The sequence below is a fragment of the Falco peregrinus genome, chromosome Z (assembly GCF_023634155.1).
Source record: "Falco peregrinus isolate bFalPer1 chromosome Z, bFalPer1.pri, whole genome shotgun sequence".
Taxonomy (NCBI): domain Eukaryota; kingdom Metazoa; phylum Chordata; class Aves; order Falconiformes; family Falconidae; genus Falco; species Falco peregrinus.
Genome location: NC_073739.1, coordinates 51,093,214 through 51,116,311, shown reverse-complemented (window position 1 = coordinate 51,116,311; position 23,098 = coordinate 51,093,214). Strand labels below are relative to the sequence as shown.

General features: G+C 38.6%; 1 protein-coding gene across 10 annotated transcripts in view; it reads right to left on the bottom strand.

The window, feature by feature from the left end:
* The window catches only part of NFIB (nuclear factor I B), a 274,434-nt gene that overhangs the window by 36,952 nt on the left and 214,384 nt on the right, over positions 1–23,098 (bottom strand). For 9 of the 10 annotated variants that reach the window (XM_027792819.2, XM_027792821.2, XM_027792820.2 and 6 more), the window contains exons 7-8: positions 7,760–7,891; positions 5,168–5,352 (exon numbers count right to left, since the gene is read on the bottom strand). In XM_027792819.2, the coding sequence (XP_027648620.2) occupies positions 5,168–5,352; positions 7,760–7,891 (317 nt within the window). Of the gene's footprint in view, positions 1–5,167; positions 5,353–7,759; positions 7,892–17,253; positions 18,993–23,098 lie in introns of those variants that run through there. The other variant, XM_027792825.2, reaches the window with a different exon arrangement.

Sequence of the window (23,098 nt, the reverse complement as noted above, 5' to 3'; positions counted from 1 at the left end):
TCCTGTCTGCTACTGGACACTATGGTAGCAACGGAAATGTACTTTGCCTTTGTAAAGTGCCCCTTACCATTTTTCATGAAGATGAATCTCACTAGTTTCCATACCCTTGCAACCTGAGTAACTCATTGCCACAACACATCTCATGAAGACCTCACTAGGAGATGCCACACAAAAGCTTCAGGTGGTGTGACATGCAGCTACCTGTCTGCTTGAGGAATTAGTTTTAGAAAAAACATGTTATTGCCAGTTCTTGACTGACAACATCACTTCTGTACTACCTTCTGAGAGAAATCAGGGTGTTGATTTTCACTTGTAAAGCTCTGAGTCTCATCCATTTGAGAAAGCATGCTGTAACTGAGCGCAGCTGCAGTTCCAGCAACCCATGTTCAGACACAGATATCATAAGACATTCTAGGCGAAGAGTCCTCCATTCTGAAGCACAATTTTACCCATGATCTCGCAATATCTGAATTGTTTGTCTACAGATAGAGCACAAGGAAATAGTAAGCTTTCCTCGTATATTTGCGTTAACAACAGGGTAAGGCCATGTTACACAAGCACGGGAAAGGAAACCTCTTTGTAGATAAATGTTCAGAAGTTATCTGTGGATTAAGTAGTATTTCATGCACTCTGGAGATATAACTGTGCATTTAATAAACTAAAAATGAAAAAATTAAATACAAAATAATCATTTATAACTGCAATTACATCTTAAATGCCTTGTCAGTATTTAAGATAGTACTCGGTCTCTGCCTTCCAATTACAATTAAAACCAGCACATTGCCATGTTTAATTTTCTATAGTTTCTTACAAATTACAAGGGAAGAGTTGCCCAAGAAGCTGACAACTATTAACTGTCAACAAATAAACGTGCTAGCTATACCAAAGAAACCACATGCACACATATCACTTGTGTCAGCTGCTTCTGCTAGTATTCTCCCAGGAACCAACAGGAAACCCTTTGACCAGCCCCAACAGAGCCTCACAGGATTCCCTCCTCATCACAGGATTTCCTCCTCATTGCTAAATGACTACGGTTACTGTGCTGAAAAATGATAAAGCACCTGTCTAGCATTCCTGGAGTGTGCCTATCTTTCACTGAACAAAAAACTGTATACCCCCATCAATTATGAGACGAAAATTAGTGGCCTCACCAACTTCCAGAAGCAGCTCTTCTCAAGCAGTTCAGTATTTCTGTCTTCAGACAAAGATAAAGCCATTAAAAAATTAAAGCTGGAATAGTTTTACCATGCCACTGAAAACTGCATACTTCATCAAAAATATCACAAAATTCTAGTCAAGGTTACCTGTAAACTGTGCCTTTCATAATCCAAACTCAAAGGGCTTGCAAGATTGTCTACTTCTGTTTGCTTGGTTTAGTCAAAAAATTCTCACTGATGCCAGGATGTTCTTCAGCAGGATCCACCTTAACTGTTTGCTTTACCACCACTTCCTTCATCACACTTGCTGGCCCTTCCTCTGTGGTTCACCACACCTTAATTAGCAAATCACTCCATTTAACTTGATGGGGCATATAAGTTTGGAGCTTTTGCTTTTGACTTCAGCCACACAAGTGGTGTTGTGCTTGGTGATTTGTTCAGGCTCATTGGAAATATGATTTTGATACTGTATATTGGTTCATACGTTCTCAATTATTAATGCATTTCAAGTCTGTGCAGATTTGTGTGTGTCCATGCACATGTGTACGTACACACAGAGAAGGCAATATTTTCCAATTAAAAGATTCACCCATCTGGAATCATTCAAAAAGGAAATAAATGTTCAAAATTTGTGGTAGCTTTGAAAACTTCAGTAACCTGTAGATGGATAAACGCTGTAGGTGGATTAGACACATACCAATAGATAAGTTTTGCTGAAACTTACAGTGAGTAACCAGTAACAATTTAACTCTGGAGACATCAGTACCCCATCACAATACAGATACACACTCACACACAATCTCTTCCAGTAACATGCGTGCCTAGCTAAGAAGAAAAGCATTGAAATAAGTATAATAAAAAGAGCTCAGCAGGATTACTTACTTAGTGGAAAGTACAGGAGTTCTCAAAACCTTGGGAACTTTTCAGACTACTAGTTGGAGGCAAGTCCAGCTCTATATCTAACAAGGTCCATTTCTGTTCAATACATTAGTTTATTTATTCTCCAGCTTGAACAGGGGATAAATAGCAGATATGCATGAAACTGACAGCCACAGCTCTCTTTTGTTTAGGATCATCCATTGTTGAATCATTTTTCACTGCAGCCAAAGGGCCTGTTTGAACTTCCTCACTGTCCATCACACATAATTTGGAATATTTAACATTATGTCACAAAAATTGCCCATTGCTTCCCACTATGGAAACCTATGGGAGCTCTAGATCTTTAAATTAATTTTACTTAAAGTAGTCCATTGAATAGCCTGACTGTCTTACTATAATCAGTGCAGCAGTAATGTAATTAATCTCAAAATTGCTGTGGGGAGTACAAGGCATCTCAGTTGCTTGTCGTAACAATCTCAATTAGCATATTACTGAAAGATGTTGGGGAGGAACAGTTCATTTTAGGTAAATGCTGTCAGAGTATCCATCCTTTCTGTTCCTAAAGCTGAAATTAAAACTATCATCATAGTTCTCCTTTTGAAATCCCAATGACTGTGTTTTGAGGTGGGAAAGTGTAATTAAATTTGATGTGGTATTCCTACTGATGCAGTTTTACATTTTACAATAAATTTGTTTGAATAAAAATTCATGTTTTATTTAGAAAAGAAAAACTGGTTTGGCTCAGAGCATGCCATTGTATCAGAACAATTCCCTTTTGTCATTGAAACTCCACAGACAGCCGCTGCTTCTTTTCCTAAGAAAAAATTATCCTTGCCGTTTTACTTTTTGTACAGCCATCCATTATCTGTTCTATTTAGAGATATTTTGAGCAGGCATGCAACTCCTTTAATGTAAAGTACATCTCAGAGGTGAACATTAAAGAGTTAAACTTAAAAGAGATTCCACTAATAATAGTGATGAATGAATTGTGGAGAATAGCTGATGCAGATGCCTGGAATCCCATGCTTGGTGTTGTTTAACTCCATTCTCTCTTCTCAGCAACTAAATCAAGCATCAAATTAAACGAAAAATATTACCCTAATATAAAGGGTTATGAAAGGTGATGAAAGTAGGAAATTGAGGCCAGTTTGGCCTATTATTCCCTATAGTGCCACAACACAAGAATAGGAAGTATTTTCAGTTTGCTACTACTCTGAAAAAAATCAGCAGAGTAAAATTTTATCTTTTAAGGTCTAAAGATTCATCTTTCAACCACAGATAAGGGAAGAGAGTAAGGCTTTTGTTGGGCAAAGTGTTGAAAGCATTTCTCCTGCTTAATGAATATACTCCCCAATGTTAAAATCACAAGACAGCACATTTGTCAGGTGTCTGAAAGAAAGTCAGATACTTCATTAGATGTTGTATTTTTTCAGCAATTATCCAAAGCAGAACATGGAATAATCCAGAGAGAGTTATCACCTAATCTGCTCTTTTAAGATATATATAAGAATTCAAAATGTAAGTTAAACAAGCACTGAATAATTAAAGAAATGCATAACAGTAAGGGCCTGATTTTAATTTGCATATTTTTTCCATTAATAGTGCCTAATTAAGACATCAGTTTAAAAAAAAAAATCCAACAGAACTCTAAGATTTTCTGCACTGAATTAACGTTAAGGACTTTTAATGGATGTCTTAATTAGACTTTGTTATTCATGGAAATTTTACACAAATTAAAATCAGGTCCTGCATGCAATATTCCCAGCTGAGTCTCAGCAAAAAGGCTATATGGGACTGAAAGACTTTTCATCCATGTGCAGATAGCAATCTGTATTCTAAAGCCAGCATACTCTATTTTCACTTTTTGGTTTAATTTGCATAATATTGTAACTAACAAAAATCACGTAGTTAGGATTTCTCTCTTCAAAGTAAATTTTAATGTTATGGACCCAGGTGTTTTTTTTAAAAAAAAATACACTGAAAATCATGCAGCTGGGCCAGAGCATTAGCCCATGGGGACAATAACCACAATGACCTTCTGAACAGCCCAGAGGGACCGTATCTGTTATTCAACTTAGAAAGTTTGATTCAGTCCCAAGTTCTGTTGCTGTTGTGCCTGAAGCACACACTGAAGGGCCTGGTATTATTGATGAAAAACATAATAAAGCCTGTAACAAAATGCTGTCACAGCAAACCCTTCATCTCTGATAAAACAGTCCTTCTGAGGGAACCTAACTCTTAGAAGCAGGAAAACCTGACCACTGCCTCTTCAGTATACACTCCCAAGGCCCTTCCAAAAAACATGCTCAAGCACAAGGTACGGGGCTCCCCAGGAGCCTTTCAGACAAGGCATCAAAATTAAACAACAGCCTGAGCAGCAAAGATTACATTACACTGGCACTGGTAATATTCCAAGCATTGGCAGACCAAGACTCAACTGCAATTTATTCTATAGTGCAGCCACACACACTAGCATGATGTGCTGATGCTATCATGGAAAGCAGTTTTGCACAGTTATTCACAGATTACTTTGCTAATGAAAACCATGTTAATTTCTATATGGAGACATAAGTCTAAATCAGTGTAGCACCCAGGAACTCATGTTCTCTACAAAAGGAACCATTTTGTCGGTCTGTGCTGTGCTCAATACAATAAAGTCTTTGCATCTGTGCAAAGTAATGTCAGGTGTCTACAAAACAGGGCACACATTACCTTGCCAGAGTTTATTTTGATTGTTGGTCTATTAGTATACCTGTATGTTCATGTGTGTGCATGCATGCACGTGTATGTATCAGCACGCTCCTTGCCCTGTCCTGCAGCAGGAGCTTCATCTCCGGCAGCCCAGAGGCACCCAGTCTGCAGGAGGGGTGCAGGGCTAGGACCTGCCCTGTAGTGCCAGGTCACTCAGTACAAGTATTTTTTTAGCTTGACATAGGAAAAGTGAATGGATGCGATTAACCTGCACACGTTATTCAACCATGCTGAACAGGAAAAGCTGCTGGATCGCTTATATGCCAACTCCCAGGTTGCTCTGAGACCAGAACTAATACAATACCAGTCTAGATACCCTGGAAGACACACATTCCTCATAGGATTTCTTTTGGAGGGTTCATATTGTTTTACAGTACCTGGCTAGTCTGTGGGCTGGACGGGTCGTAAGAAGGTACATAATTCTTCAGAGTATCCTGAGGATTCAGGTGGGGAGGGTATCTGATCGTTGGATGAGAGAAGTAGCTAGATGGGGCAGGAGGGAGAATAGCTTGTGCTGGAAATGGCAATGGTGACGGCGGAGGTGGAGTTCTAGTTGAGATGACTGGAGAAGATAAAATAAAATTAAAATTATTTTCACACTGTGTGTCTTCTAAATCTTCACCTCTGTGTTACAGCAAGAAAAGTAAAAAGTCAGTTATAAATCAGTGCACTGCATTCCTGCTTCATGGCAATGGAAAAATGCTACTGTTTCAAACTCATAAATACTGTATCTTGTTTCGGTTTTGTGAATTATGCTACCATTTTTTTTTTCTTTAAACAGTAATCATTCTCCAGCATAAAAACCAGTTCAATTATACAGCTTCCCCATCTGGAGCCCAAATAAACAAAATAAATATTTTACTCAATAAATAAAACCTACACTTTTAACTGCAGCACCTCAAGATAGGACAGCAAAGTCACCAAGTCCTAAGAAACAATTAGTGATTTCTCACCACATTGCACTCCACCTGCCTCATGTGAGGATAATAACTACTCACCAATAATGCCATGAATATTAACTGACCTTGGTGAAAATGCTAATGAACATTCAACTTCAGAGCCTGGGAAACCAATCCACCCAACAAAAATACCTCTGACAAACAAAAAACTATCTACCCTATACGTATTTTTCTTTGCATTCTTTTTCTTCCCAGCCCTTAAAATCACACGCTTCTAATACATAGACTGTATGTAATGTCTAAATAACTAACAATGTTTTTACAGCGAAAGGAATGTACAGCATGTCCTGCTGCTGCCCAGTCGTCCAGCTGGAAGTTGAGAGTGTTTTTCTATCACACTGCACAATAACCCTTTTTCCACCCCTACTACACATCTAGAGGGCACCTCCTTGGCAACGTTTTTAAAAGGAGGTACAGAGTCAATGGAAATGAAGAAAAGACAACACTGTCTTCATTTTCATTAGTGGGAGGGTACAAAATCAGGTCTGTGTAAGCAAGGTATTTTATAAACTGTTCATGGTTCTAGACTGTATGAGCACACGCACACCAATACTGCTATACTGCTTTTCTGGATCAATTCTCATATCCTTTCTTCAGCTTAATTTTTAAATTACTTGCTATTTTTGAGCTAGGATGAAATCATAGTTTGCTCAAGAAAAAACAGCACTAGGAATGTTCCAAAATTGCTGTACTTGGTAATCAAAACCTTGCAAATCTCAAAACTCAATACCACTGACATAACAGAACAGGCTACACAGGTAGAAATCAGGTTTCTTAGCAAGTAAATGGCTCACCTACAAATTATATCTAAAAATTATACACTAAAGCAAATAAAAAGATCTACACGTAAGTATAGGGCCAAAAATAATTATGGAAGCTTCTTTTGTGACAGGCTCATTTAAATCACAGCTCCACCAGTTCAGTTTAATCACAAAACATTTGTTATTGCTCTGACATGTGGGAGCTGTGCAAAACAAACACAAGTGAGCAGAAATCTAGCCCTTCCACTTCACCCATCATCTCTGATATGCTAGAGTATTTGCTGATGGTGGAAACCTTACAGAGTCCAGAATAAGTCCAGGCTCACTTTCACAATACAAAACAAGTGGACTTTAAGGGGAAAATAGTCCTTACATGTGAAACTGGAAAAGGGAAAATTGAAATCATGGAGAAATCACAAAACAAAATCTCAAAGCAGAACTGAATGTTTAAGAAAAGAAGAAAGAATCCTCAAATCTGTTTTACTCCTCTAGTCACCTAGCTCTGCTCAAGAAATTAATCCCTTTATATGCAGTTCATAGGGAGACATGCTGAGCTGCTGAAGGGAGATTTCTGAGGACCATGTTCTCATCTGAAGAATTAGGACCACTTTCACCTCTAAAATTAACAAACTGATTCTGGAATCTCCCTATCATTCCTGATAAACCCTCAAGAAAACATGCAATCTGACACATTTCCAGTGTTTCCTTCACACTTTAAGTGAAGTTTTACATGGATTTACTATGAATTTCAGAAAACAGATGTTAAAAAATATTTATCAGGACTCTTACCTCTTCAGACAGAGCATTCAAATGAACCACTGGTATTTATTTCACTGTGTCACATAGTGAACATGGTTGTGACTTCTCTTGCGTATTAAATCCTACCTATTCTGGTATTTAAATACAATATCGTCATAGCAACAATATTAAAAAAGGATGTAGGTGGGAGGAGGAAAGACAGTGAGGATTTTTCCTCAAGTAATTTTCTTCATGCAGTTTACAGCTTATTTTATTCACTGGTTAATCATAAATCCTTTCCAGTGTCTTGAAGCAGTCAGACTACCTGAACTGAGTTTAATGAGCATTTCTGTAGGGATACCCCAACCTCGTCCATTTCTACTCTCATCAATATTATAAACGGGATTAAGTCTCTAAGAAAGTCTGCAAAAATGCATCACAATCTGGTTGTAGGAAAGGAGAACAGACTAAATGAACGGGGAGGTATTTCTTCCTCCTCCATAACCCTCACCACTGTGTGCAACTCCTGGGATTCCTGGGTGGTGATGCTGGGGAAAAGTGCTCAGTCTTGGTGACGAATCCTGGGGAGAAGTAGGACTAAACAAAGGTTTTTCGGGTTTCTTCATAGTAGGAGAAGACATATCTACAATAGAAAAACAATGGAACAGTGACATTAGCTCAGAAGCCTGTCTCAGGACACATAATTTTGTAGACTGAAGATATTTATTTTTACTGTTCTTGAATAAATATTGTTTGGTGACCCAAATCCCCCATGACCAATAAACTAATTTTAAACTATTGCTTTAAAACTTGAGAATGATTAATAATTCCCTAACTGGTCTTTGTCCTGCAAAACACAAACTGCATTCCTTTCGTACCAGACAAGCCAAACAGGGAAGAAATGCATGCCTTCAGAACCTCCCTAGACACTTCTCAGCTCCCCAGAACATCATCAAATCATCTTCTCCTTCAACAGCCACATAACCTTTATTGCATTTTTTAATGGAACACCTACACTCAGGTGTGTAGGGTAACTGTCATACACATGTTGGTTTATGGTATTTATTATTTTGTTATTTCAAAACCCATCCCTTACCCTTCCCAAAACCATAGTGAAACAATGTAACCTCCCTAAGAATAAAGGATACTTTAACTTCTCTATCTCATATTTTCCATGTCTCAAGTAGGGCCTTCCCACCTCTTCCTTCCAGCTTCCCTATCAACAAAAACATCTCTTTAAAGCTCACTGTGTGAAGGTAACATGCTAGTAGGGGCAAACTTATGATTTCTACCATGCAGCATTACTGATACTGCATAAAGCAAAAACACTACATCCTTTCTGAAAGGTTAAATTAATTAAACAACATTTGCTGGGCTCTGCAGCAAATTATGTCAAAGTTAATTATAATATTTTTGTAGGATATACATCAATGTCATAAATGGGTTCCATTTCAAATCAATGGGACTAACTCATGTTTAAAGCAAAGGTCATTTCTTAAGTACTGGACCAGGGCCATGTTGCAGCTGACTTTCCTACATGGTCCACATTAGCCCTTAAAGTGATTTTGGCACTTTTAATATTGGCACACTGTATTGTGCTATTCTGGGGGATATACAATCATCCTGGAGTCACAGACAGGCCTGCAAAATGTGAGCGCCTTACTGACACCAAACTGGACCAGTGCTTTTTGAGCTGGCTGGATTTTATGGGTGAGTTTTCACTCCAAAAGCTGTACTTAAAGCAGAAGCCATCAAACTGAGAGACCCCTTGTCCACTCTGCCCCATCCCACTGTTAAGCCCTGCCTAGGCTCTGGCACCAGACCCGGAGCAGACTCCACCAGTGCCCGTCCATCATCCTCCTGGCGACTCCCCTGCTCCACTCTGCTCCTGACTACTAAGTCTGGTGATTTCCCAGGTACCCTGCAAAGTTCACCTCTTCAAGCAGGCTGCTGAGAAAGGATTTGATTCAGCAAAACGTTCAGCTAGTGTGAGGAACTGCTTTACAACAGAACAATTTAGCACTCATTCAGGTTTAGCAGATATGACAAAGGTTACTGTATGCTTTTTATTGTAATGACCTGTTACAATTTTATGTTGTTATCAAAAACACTGAGTGCTGACAGAGGTGTCTCTAGCTGCCTTATAAAAACTCAGTAAATAAGTTGTCATTGAGGAAGAAAACAGAGAAATATTTTGTTTCTTTGAATCCATTGCCAGGTAGCAAAGTCACCAAATAGTTGCAGTTTTGTTAAACACATTCTGCTAAGCTAAGAAAATTAATAAGTAAAATTGCAAAAAAACAATTTAATAGAGTTTTGCATAGGAAAACCATGATACGAAGGCACATTAATTCTGGAATGATTTCAAAATATTTTATTATATTTTATTTTCTGCTGAGATGACAACCCCCAGCTTCTTCACATAAGGCCCTAGTTCTGTAAACACAAGAAAATTCTCACACCAACCCAGCAGATATAAGATTTTATAAAAGCCCGGGACAAAATTAACCAACTACTGTCTTTGTACTGTGGTTCTGTGCATGCACAATCTCTGTCTCTTCATAAATAATACAACATTACAGTCTAAGAAAAAAGGTAACTGTGCCTAGCAGCTTGTAGACACAGCTTCCCGCTACAAGGCTGTGGTCACCAGTAGTTGTCACAGAACTAACTTATCAGTGATCAAATATCTTGTTGACTGTACCACATACAGGCTACCACAAAAGACAGAATGTACAGTTTAATTTTATTTCAGATTGAAAGTGCTGCACTTAAGCCTCCCTAAGGGAAAAAACAAACCGTAGGCTGGAAGGGGAAAATCTTTTCCTTATGTAAAGCTCATACTCAACAAAAGAACCCATGAAAGAGAGAGCTGCCTAGCTCCTCAAGGTCTGCATGCATCAGCTGCTCTGATTTCTGGAATGCACCAGATTTAATTTAGTTAGTGACTGTTACTTCATTAAACAAGCAGAAGTTGTTGTGTTTTTTCAAAACTGAAATATTTCAGTTGCTTTAAAGACGTATGCTATATGAAGTGCAATGTAATCAGACCATCCATTAACCCCCCAGTGGCATCACTAATTTGAAAAGAATCTACTGAAAAGGAGATTGGTGCCTATGACAACTCTCGCATTAGCTTTAAAAATGTGTAATTTATTCCTGCTCCTACTTTACAGAAGTAAAAATTGTAGCTAACATATAGAAAACAGATGGCAGAAATTGCAAAGTTAAATGCAATGGACTTCTCCTACAGGAGACAGTTTCCTCACCAAGGTGAACACGACTGGTAGTCAGGAATAGAAAATTCAGCACTGCCATAAAAATACTCATTACCCACCAAAACAGTGACTTCAACGTACACTGCACAGCACACCACCATGAAGTATTTTCAGAAGTCTTGTTATATATAGTACAGGCAACTGCAAGTAGTAACAGCTGAAGTGCAGGAAACGGCTTCTTTGTTAAAACAATGCACTTCGCACTGAGAAGTAATTCCAGATAGCCCCTTCCCCCCCCCCCCCCCCCGCAGCCCCTGTGGCTCTCCCCGTGTGTGCCTGGCCATCATAACAGAGTATTCACGCTCCTGCCACTGCCGAACAGCAGATGCAGCCCACAGGGGAGACAGAACAATAACTGTTTGTATAGGTTAGGAAGAAAGGCTGCAGCCGTCTCCTCCTTGACCAAAAGAGGAGATTTAAAGCTTTATTAAGAAAACATACAAGTTGCATTTCTCTGGAGAGTTACTAGTTACAAGAATAAAAAGTGAGGAAAAAATTAAAAATGCAAAACACTTTTTCACTGTCTTTAATTTTGTTCATAAGAAACAGTGCCTTTAAATAAAGCAGAATGAGCTGGAGTGACATTGAGACTTCTTATGATTTTACTAGGGGGTTCTACATAATAGAAAACACACATTTTTCTCATTTTAAAACTTGTCTTATTTTTTCCACATCATGAGGTATAGTCTCATAGCTACACAGAGCTTGGTTATATACTGACACGTACATAATGAATGACAAACAGAGAACACAAAAATAGGCTACTTGCTATTATGTCCGTGTCAAAGTTTCAGGAATGAGATTCCAATCCTTATTACTTTGAGAATTAAAATAAAACGTTTTCAACTGTGATTTATTTTTAGACTTTTGGAACAAATGCTAAGTACAGATGAAAAACAGAAAGATGCCGAAAGCGCTTGGTCAAAGTTATCAAAAGGTCTACATTAATCAGATGCTGTGTCCTGTCCTGCTGAGAATTTTCTTCAAATGTGAAAAACAGGCTTTTTTTTTAATTCTCAGTGCTATTCCAAATCACTTTTGCCTGTATTCTCATATTACTGTGGAGTTACAGTATGTATGCACCCAAACAGGTGGCATGTTATACATTTTAAAGCATCTCATCAAAGAAAAAGGGGCTTATGCAAATAAAAAGAGTTAGATCATCTCATCAGCCAACAAGGTAAATCTGTCACATAGGAAGGCAGAAGAGCTGCTGTGAAGCATAGTGTATGTTGCCTGTTCATCATCAGCCTGCACAAATGGTGCTCCAGATGTATAGCTGTTCAAGACAGCCCAAGGCAACAATTCTGATCAATTCTAATGTAATAAAATGCTGCGGGGAAAGTGCAGAAACGTGTTTACATCAGCCTTTAATTACACTATTGTTCACTTCCAAAGAACCTTAGGAAACGCTAATGAGACATGAGTTTTGCCAGTTTCCTCATCAAAGCAAAGACCCTCTTCCTCAGTCTGAAGCTTGTCATCCAGGCAGTTCTCTGGATTAATGTCACCTTAGCACACCACTGGGCAAGCCACCTGTTAGGAGAACTTGGCTGGAATTGAACAGTGATCCAGAGCAAGTTCAAACATCCACCTGCCTGTTTCTGAACACCCGATCTGCTTTCTTGCTCACCACCACAACAGGGCAGCTGCTCTTTCATGCTCAGTTCATTCTTCAACTCTTCTCATTAATACTTTTTCTACTGCTTAGTTTCTCAAGACTTTCTTTACAAGGTACTCTCCTGCAGACAACAATCTGTAAAGATTCATTTTCAACTCATTAGTATAGCAACACCTCCAGAGAAAACAAAACAAAACAACATTCATCTTACTGTATATATAACCACAGTGAAAGCAGGAAAGCTATGGAGTCCATAGCACCACTTGCAAGCTGTAAGAGGCATCCTTTCATACTACATTTTTAAATGAGGTACTATTATCCCAGAGGCAGTACCTGGAATAATTTCTGGTGGCACAATGCACTACATACAGCTGGGCCTCACTCTCCACTGCCTCCATCACATCTGGTAGGTACACTTGTGTGAAGCACATGTGAAAACTTAAGTACAATTTTAAATTCACATCAGACAGCTGGATGATGATGATAAATCATGACAAATCCCACTGTGCTTCAGGAGGGTCAGTATTGTTTTACACCTGTGCTTGTATAGAATGAGCAGAGCCACCCTGCACAGGCAAAGCCAGCATCACCAATTTTCAGATGTGCTCACTCTGATTTCCTTTAACCCTATAAGCATTCTCTAATTCTCAGCTGTAGGTCTCAACAAGGGACCTAATATTGACCACTGACAGCTGAGTGATTCCAAAGCACAACCACCTCTCATTCATAAGAAAAAGGCTTTGTTGTATCTGCCCTAAAGACTGGGAACTGGTACTGGATAGAAACCAAAAATACTGAAAATAAAAACATTTTAGTTAATTTACCTTCTTCACAAAAAAGGAATGGTGACATATTTTTGTGAATAAATAGCAGAGAAAGACAGATGTGCCGGAACGGCTTGGTGTCTGAGATACTCGATGTCTAGAACAGAGACAGACTTGCTGGGATTCCTCTTCAGTATCAGGCAGAGATCAGGCTTTGCATCTAGCTCTCCCACTATCCAAATCCATGCCCTAATCATTGGCTCGTTGGTGTCTCATCCCCCCTCACTGTATCTTGGACCAGAGAGAAGCCCTCCTAAAAATTTATTTAGTTCCATGAAAAATTTAGTTCTGATAATCAATGTTTTCTTGAGTGGAAAATCAACAAAACAAACCAAACAAAAAAAGTCATTACCAGTTTTGTTCCATGACTTTCTGAGACACGTGTATCAATTCTCAGTGTGAAGGCCTTTGTCCTCGCTTTTGCAAGAAACAGTGAGGTCTTTACATGAAAATATATATGCATGTTGCTTAAGAGTTGAGAGTGGTTTGAACTTGAGGAGCAGCCAGTGTTAAGGTTCAAAGAGAGCTCCCTTCAAGTTTAAAATCCTGATCTCGTTTTTATTTTTGCTTCTACATCAAGTGCGGAAAAGCATTTTACAGAGGAAAATTTTATACTAGGTTATTTCAGTGTACAAAGATTTTATAACTTCCCATCTTCAAATCAGCCTACTTAGCCCCAATATTACTTTCACAGGCACACCTCTAATATTGTACAGTCCAGTCTACCACACTGTGACACTGGTTTTCCTATCAGGAACCATGCCTGAGGCTAAACAAACACTGTTGTGCTGTTTTGCCTTTTCATAACAGAGAACCATATCAATGTATTCTCTTCCGTGATTTTTAGTGAAAAACCAATGAAGAGGAGAGGAACTAACTGGAATTTCTTCCAATGCCATTTTTCAGTACTGCAAGCTGGTGAGAAAAGTACTAAAATATTGCAATTCAGAGAAGCTACAGCAAAACAAGAGTAAATTTCTTACAATAGCAACTTAATTACTTCCTTGTTCATTCTCTATTAATCTTTTCTATAAATTACACTATTTTATTTTGCATTGTTCAGTAAGTATTAATTTATACGTTAATTAACAAGTTAATTAACGTGTAAGAGAAGAAAGTCATGCAAGAACTTTCTGACATCTGAAACATGACAGTCAAAAGCCCTTTAGATGAAGTAAACATGTCATTTTTCTCATCCTTATCTACATGCAAACTTGCAGAATACTGTACTCCATTACCAACAGTTACATTCTGTGGGATGTGTTAACCTTCAAGATTCTTTTTTTCCCCCCTCAACAGAAAGTGGTTTGGACAGAAGATAGAAAGGTTGTATCTACCTGCCCTCACATCCTCCAGCACACTGGGGGTGGGGGAGGTGAGGGGCATGAGGAAACCCAGATGAGTCTCTGTCCAGACAAATTGTAGGATGCTTTTTGTTGGTGTGTGCGACTAACTGCATAAAGTTTGACAGCCGTATTTCTTCATTGCATTACTGATTATCCTACATTTTATGTACAGAAAGCAAAACAACTCAGTACCGCAAAACAGTAACTCCTGTTAAAATTGCATATGCTCACTTTTGAAAGGTATAATTCAAGTGCATGGTTATCTAAGTTAAGGTAATTGGGATGGCTGCATACATATTTCTAAAATTAACTGATTTTTCTTTTTTCTTTAATTTTTCAGTTTCAACAAAAGGAAGCTTATAAAACAGAAGAAGAAAGATGTGATGGTAAGATTAGAGCATTAATACTGAATACATACACATCAGAAACATCTGCATCCCAAAGTAATTTGAAAAAGTGTTTAACAGTAGGATAGGATATACAGACCTAATCCTGTAACAGTTGTTTGACAGTGTCATGTGAAATGTAAGTAATTAACTGCCATACTGAAGAGATTAATGCTATTTAAATTTACATCTAATCCCACTAAGATTAGGCTGAAACTATGGCACCCTATCCTGCAAGAACAGTAGGCAGCAATTCTTCATTCTCACCCTTCAAACCCACCTTGCCACTCCTCATCAGAAAGTTACAGTAAACCTCCTGGGAAAGCCGCATCATCAGCATGGCTATGTTATCATGCCTGCGCTGTTTCTTGTGAGGAGACGAATACCATTTTTTTTCCATGCATTGATCTGCTGGCATAAAGCTGGCCAGTCTTCCTCGTCATGCTGGAAGCATTGTCCAGCTGCGAGACCCCCAGGACACAGGTGTCGCCATGGAGACCGTGGGGAGGTGGGGTGCTGCTGTTGGAGGGAAGCGAAAATCTCCCGCAGCTCTGCCGTGACCCAAGGGGGAGGTGGTACAGTGCCAGACTACACCTCTGCAGCCTCTCCTGCCTCACTTCTCCCCACAACTTCAGACTCGGTTTATCCAACTGCCTCTGTGCCAGCACAGCCCACCAGGTGCCCTGTGGGAAGAACTTAGTAACTCAGAGCTCAGTGGGGTGGCTACCCGTTAAACGTGGAGCAGGTGCTGCAGGTAACTAGACTGACTTTGGAAACAGAGATAAAAAGCATAAGACCAAAAATACAATGTTGCTGCCATGCACTATAATAAAGAATGTACTATAACAAATATATATACTGTCATTAACAAACGCACATGAGGCTCCAAGTACTCTGCACTGCCATACATAATCCTTGAGCAGTCACTGTGTACTTTAGGTACCTTGAGTACTTTTGTGTTTAACTTTACACTTCAGAAACAGACTGGGCCATTTCATCATCTATGAATCATTGTTAAGAGATGAGATTCCAGTAGACAGAAGAGCACTATGGGAGACTGAGAGAAATCTAATTAAAAGCCAAACAAATTATAAAGACTTTGGAGTACATTTTAGTCATTATTAAATTATCCTGCAGAAAGTCATCCAAACTTCAAGGAAAAATGCACAGCTATAACATCTCATTAATGCTGAGAATCCAAGGACCTTGGCTAGAAAATGAAATCAATATCATAAACTTAACTGCTGAAGTTAGAATAGTATTCTCAATTTCTAATGCAATAAGATTAAAGAGGCATTTGAGATAAAACAATGAAAGGGAAATTGTTGATTTAGAAGCATTTAGGTTATGGCATCTCCTTTTTATTACTATTATAGTCTATACTGGTAACAATTTAGGATGGTTTAATAGGTGTGGTACATTAATTTAATTGTAGATCTATCTGGGGAATGGTTTTGAACGGAGACAAAATCATTAACTCACACAGAAATACACTGCTTTGATAAAGTTTGATACAGTTTGCATGAAAGCAGTAAAAAAGAGAAATCAAGAACCTTTTCAAATGTATCTATGTATACAGAACAGAAACAAAGAATCTCTCAATGAAGACAAAAAAGAGAGGTGACTAGAAAAAGTTACAATATGTGGGCTAAATTAATTTTTTTCACCTCATGGATGTACCATTACTGAAAAACATGCCTCTGATTCATGAGGTTCATTCTTTTGGTAACTGCAGACATTCTGCACCACATAGGTTAGATCATACAGAATAATACTTAACCTACAATTTCTAATAGGAGCTGATCAGTTTCAAAAATACTAATGAAATCTCTTATTCGGTAACATTTGAACAGAACAATTACACATAATAGCTCCTGTGCCATATCTTGCAGTAAGATATGCATTTTATCACTAATTTCAATCAAAGGACATCTAGAGTCAAAGTCAAGGTAGAATCAGAATCATAGAATAATTCAGGTTGGTAAAGACCTTTGAGGTCAAGTCCAACCATTAACCCAGGACTGCCAAGTTGACCACAAAACATTGTCCCTAAGTGCCTCATCTACCTCCATGGATGGTGACTCAACCATCTCCCTGTGCAGCCTGTTCCAATGCTTGACAACTCTTTCACTGAAGAAATTTTTTCTAATATCCAATCCAAACCTCCCCTGGTGCAACCTGGGGCCATTTCTCCTTGTCCTGTCACTTGTTATCTGGGAGAAGACACTGACCCCCACCTGCCTACAGCCTCCTGTCAGGTAGTTGTAGGGAGCAGTAAGGTCCCCCCTGAGTTTCCTCTTCTCCAAATTAAACCCCAGCTCCCTCAGCTGCTCCTTGTAACAGGATGTTGCCATAGGATAAAGTTTGTCACAGAGTAAGTGCTATGCACACAAGAAAAATACCCTTTGGCACTTACATCTTTCACATATGTATATGTGAAATGCACGTGCTAGCCCTGATGTATTCAACTCACTGATGACACATGGAAAACACTAAGTAAAAGGCCTTGCTACAATGTACTAGTCAAAATAAAAGACAAAGAACCTACAATGAGATTTTTTACAGTGACTTTATTGAGCAAATAACAGCCATTTCCAAGAACGCAAAAAAGCAAACCTTTTCATATGCTTCCAAATATATCTCCCATTGTATTTGTCATTCTGTCTGTATTTCTAAACATTTTATTACTCTTCGTTCATTCAGAAACTGAAATTTACATGGGCTGAAGGAAAAGTCAGGTCACTGCTCTGCCCATAGTTGAAACTTCCTCATCTGCTACTCTGAATATTTGAAGATACTTATGAATAAGTTGTAAATTGGCATAAAGCTATTCTAACCACATAAAAACAGATATAATCTCTGTTGCTTTATTTTTTGAGAGAGTATAAACTTAACATTATTCTTACCCATTAGAGGGTGTAAATTTTCTTGATGTACAAGCAACTTCACTCACTTTAAAAGAATGCTTTTGCTGTCCTGTTCATGGATTTTCTTTCTCTGCCTTTTTAATTAAACATTGGAAAGCTCCTTCACCTATTTTTTTGTACCTAGTGCCTTTCAAGCTCTAAGGATAAGAAAGCACTTTTCATCTTTATGAGAGTAAAATTTAACTTATTTTACGTACCAGCAGGTTTTGTGGTAAAATTGTCACTATGGAACCAAAAACTAAACCAATTTGCTATTAATTTTAATTTTGGTTCAACTATCATGGCAGAACTACTGATTTTTAACTAGCAGACATAATGCTCATTCACTGATCACTACTAATGTCTTGTTCTGCAACCAGAAAGAAAGAGAACCCAACTGGTGGCCTCCTCCCAGGCAAGCCTTCCTTGCTAATGTTATCGTTTGTTACCACTTTCAGCACCACAGCAGCCAACAGGATAAGAGAAGCCATGGCTAAGAATTTTCTCTGGAAATACACTTTGAAAAGTTACTCTTGGTGAAAAGTACCTCTCATTCTATGAATGTGAAGTTATGAAAACTTACCAAATGGCAGCATTTGACTACTGTGCACACATCATACTAGTTAAAAACACAGAAAATTCACATAGATTCATAAGGTGTGCATGGTTGTGTGTGTATATATATATGAAAGGTATGTGTATGTGTGTGTATACATTGATTAAAGAGTATTTTGAAATATTAAAAAATACAAAGGCAGATGTAACAGAAGTTACTAGCAAGACATAAATGCTTTAAAACATGCTTTGACATACAAGGATTTTGAGAACTCAGACTGAATCAAAAACACAGAAATGCATTTAACAGATATTCATCAAGGTAAAACTTTGCAAGATGAATTCATCTGTTAGATGGAAACTATGAGTTTTTAAAGCATTAACCTTCAGAAGGAGCACCAGGAGCTGGAAAAAATCCTGAACTCTGTCCAACACAGGCCACCAAAAAGCCAAGGTGGTCTGTCACTGTTCTCAACTCCTGGACCACATTAACTACTTCCTCTTTTAGTTCCCTCACTTCAGAAATGAGAACGTCCATCTTTGACAGTCCATGAGAAGAAGGCCCAAGAAGGAAAGAGCCATCGGGAAGGACCCCAATGGGAAAGGAGTGTCCGGTGGGTGGGGAGAAAGCAAAAGGGGACAAGTATCCAGAAGAGGGGTATCCAACAAAGGGGGTTGGGACCTGAGAAGTGGAGGGTCCAACAGCTGCTGGCCAATCAACGGGTGAAGGCGGTCCAGCTGTTTCAGTTTTAATGGTATGCTGGCATCTTGACTCTTGACTGTTGATAGAGGTGGGTGTGGTGTAAGAGAGTGAACGTGATGAAGAAACTGTAAAATTAAAATTTACTTCATTGTATATCGACATTCAGTATTTCCATACACCTGACTACTACAGAAATCCACATGAATCTCTCCACTTTTATCATGACTAGTGTGCACTGGTAATAACCCATTTTATTTATTTACAACATACACAATGTTGTAACACTATAACAGTAAAACAGATCTCAAGGATAAATACTGAAATTGTCTGCATATGTCAATGTACTTTGTCAAGATAGCGTTTAGAAGCCATACATGGTGTTCTGTTCTTCTGATATTCCTGTTTCCTTATAAGTTAAAAGAAAAAAAAAACAAACCACTACCTGATTTACTTACCAGTTAATAAATCAGTTCTTAGCCTATTAGATGTAAAGTAATTTTTATTCACTGCACTAGTTGCTAGTTTTGTTATATTTTTACTAACGTCTTCTTCCAAACAGGGAGGATGATTTTTACTTTTTTTTACCATACAAGATTTTATCCTCCCCAGAATTTCTAAAACACTCAGCAAATTTACTCATGCAGCAAGTGTCTATCTATTTCACAATGTATTACTACACTAATGCAGGAACTCAAAATTTTGTCTAATACAGAAACATGTAAAGAATTCAGTAACAGCAACCTAGAAAAAGGAAGACTGCAAGAGATTTACAGCACACTACTTCTTAGATCTAGATGTATTTCCACCTGGTAGAAATATAAGATATGATCCAGACATTATTTAAGTTAGTAAGGCATTCAGCTGGGAAAACCAAGGCATGAGAGAAAACAAGTAACTTGCACAAGATCTGTCAGTGGACACAGAAAGTCCTCATTGTCAAGTTAGGGCTCTGTTTCTAAATAATGCACCATTCTCAGAGATGGCTTTCCACTTTCTTAGGCTCTGGAATTTTTGGAAGGTGGTTAGTTATTTGGAAAGCTAATGGTAAAAAGAAGGTTTAGGAAAAATCTTTGCAGTTATAAACCTGCCTATTTGCTCTGCAGGAAGACTTCACACCTGTTTCAAAAAATCCTGCAAATAGAGTCATATTTTAAGTATTTTAACATAGCAAAAATAATGGCACAAACTACAGAATCTTCCCACAATGACTGAACGTATGTAAACACAAAAACAACATTGTAAATCCACAGTAATATTTTTTTAAAATCTGATTTTGAAGCTGTTACAAATACTCTTGTGGTTACATACATTTTTAAACTAGTCACAAACATTTGCAAGCCAATGAAGTAAAACTCCAAGACAGTATCATGGCTTCACAAGTTTTCCTTTTCTTCCATAAGGATTTATAATCTGACCTCAATAAACACAAACAAAAAAAAAAATATAATAATAATTTTGGTTCATTATATTTTTATATATTTTTATATCACAGCAATAACATGCATAACAATACTAGAGTATTGGATAATGAAGCTGCTGCTCATAAGCCTTCACAGATTGGCTTTGACCAACCTTTTGCCATCTAAAGTTCACATTTTCCAGATAGGCTTACTTATTTCTGCCCAGAATTACATCTGCAAACAGATCTTACAATAAGACCATAAAATACAACATCTGGAAATCTTATCAAAACATTTTTGGAAGTAGTACAACAGGAAGAAGACAGATAACAGCAAAAGGAAAAAGTCTGGAGTTTTATAACTGAAAGTAGAGTGTGGTATAAGGAAGATTTTATTGTAGCTGAGCTGAGCTAGATTTCTTTTCCTTAGTTTCACAAATGCCAAATCCTGGCTAAACAACAAGTACTCCTTGTGGTGGGTTGACCTGGGCCAGATGCCAGGTGCCCACCAAGCCACTCTTATCACTCCCCTCCTCAGCAGAACAGGGAGAGAGAAAATAAGATGGAAAAAGAAAAAAAAAACCAAACCAACACTTGTGGGTCAAGATAAAGGCAGTTTAATGAAGCAATAGCAAAAGGTGTGTCTGCAGAAGGAAAACAGACGATGTTACTGTCTAATTCCCATCAGCAGGTGATGTTCAGCCACTTCCCAGGAAGCAGGGCTTCAGCGGGCGTAGCAGTTGCTCCAGAAGACAAATGTCATAAATAACGAATGTCCCCCTTCCTCCTCCTTTCCCTTAGCTTTCATATCTGAGCAGACGGCATGTGGTATGGAATATCCCACTGGCCATTCGGGTCAGCTGTCCTGCCTGTGTCCCCTCCCAAGACCTTGCCCACCCCCAGCCCACTGGTGTGTGTTGGGGGAAGGTTGGAGAGGCAGCCTTGGTGCTGTGTGAGCGCTGCTCAGCACTAGCCAAAGCACTGGGTGTTACCACCACCTTTCCAGCTACCAATACAAGCTCGGTGCTGTGAGGGCTGCCGTGGGGCTCAGCCAGACCCACACACTCCCACAGTCATGTTCCTGCCCTTCATGATGCATGCTTGCACAGTAGAGAAGCTGTAGAAACTATGAATATTACAGAAGAATCGCTCATACAGAATCACACCTCTCCTGATGTCTACTTACCTACAAAACTACATACTAGTTTTTCACAGCAACAAAAGGTTGATCTAACTCCACTGAAAATTTTCATGTCATATTTTGAATCTTTGTACATCTCTGTATTAGTGATTCATCTTTGTCCCACTCTCTCCCACTCAAAATGGTTAGACACCTACAAAACTCCCAACTACTTTATTCCAGCCTGTTCCAGCTATCGTTTTATTGTGACTATCTCCCATTCCAAACTATCACTGTCATCTCACTACTGCTACTTTACAAATGCTGCTAAATAAAGATACGAAAAGTCTTCATGATAGAAGAATCTTTCAAACCTATGCCATTTCTATTTCTATGAAAATACATTATGCTTAGGTATGTAGATGAAGAAAGTAGATCTATTTCGGGTCAGAAGTTAAGAGACTCTTCTCTGTTGGGTTCAAAACAGAGACAATGAAACTGAAATCAATAATGCTATATCTTAATAACAACGCTATTTCTGATTTGGTTTCTCTTAGAAAAGTTAAAATGCCATCAGAGTGAAAGAGAAGCAACTTACCCGTAAACATGGTACCTTTGCATATTCTCATTTGTGGGTACTGTGGAATTGTTCACCTTTCTGGTGCTGATGACCTTTTAAGACTGCCTCAAAAAGCAGTGCCTGTTGGGACTACATGCACATTCCCTGGTGACACTGGATAAACATGATTTTGATCCCAAATGTCTTCTCCTTTTTTTAATTTATGCCTAACCTCATATGACATGCAGATCTCCATGGGAGAAATGGAAGTAGTACCAGTGAGATTGCTCATGTGGAAACCACCTCCAAACTTTTCTTTCTATTATCTTTGTGCTTGCAGGCATAAGGAAACAGAATATAGGTTTCCAGAAATAACATATCCTCGTAAGACCTCTGTGTCCAAAAGGAGCTTTACACAGATGCATGCTAGTATGAAGATGATATCAAGCACCTAACAAACTAGCAACAGAGCAAACATGCCAAGAGCTGCAACACATCCCTTCCCAGTGAGATCCCTGGTGTAGAAACCACCTCCAAACTTTTCTTTCTATTATGTTTGTGCTTGCAGGCATAAGGAAATAGAATATAGGTTTTCACAAATACCATATCCTCATAAGACCTCTATGTCCAAACGGAGCTTCACACAGCTGCATGCTAGTATGAAGATGATATCAAGCACCTACCAAACTAGCGTCAGAACAAATATGCCAAGAGTTGCAACATACCCCTTCCCAGTGAGACCAGGTACTAAAGACAAGCCCTACAGTCACTACCTTACAGTGTTTCCACAGCAGCAGGATAACCTCAGAATGTGACTGGAGCCAATCATAAATGTTTAGGGGCAAAAAGCTTATGCTTCTCCCAGTATAATGGTTTTCAGATTGGACAGTGGTATACCTGTCCCTCTGCAGGAATGGAAAAACATGTTAAGGACAGAAAAAACAAATTCCCTCAAAGTGTCTCAAAGGCAACCTTTTTGCCAGGGATCTGGTAAAATATTCACTAGGACCAGCAGTGCTGGAGAACAGGTTATTCAGGAAGGAAAGTAAACTCCAGGAAACAAAAATAAAATACGCTGATTTGTGTCTATCTCTTTTATTTCCTCTTGCTCATCTTTTGGAGTTCTATGCTTTATGAAACATATAGAGAAAGC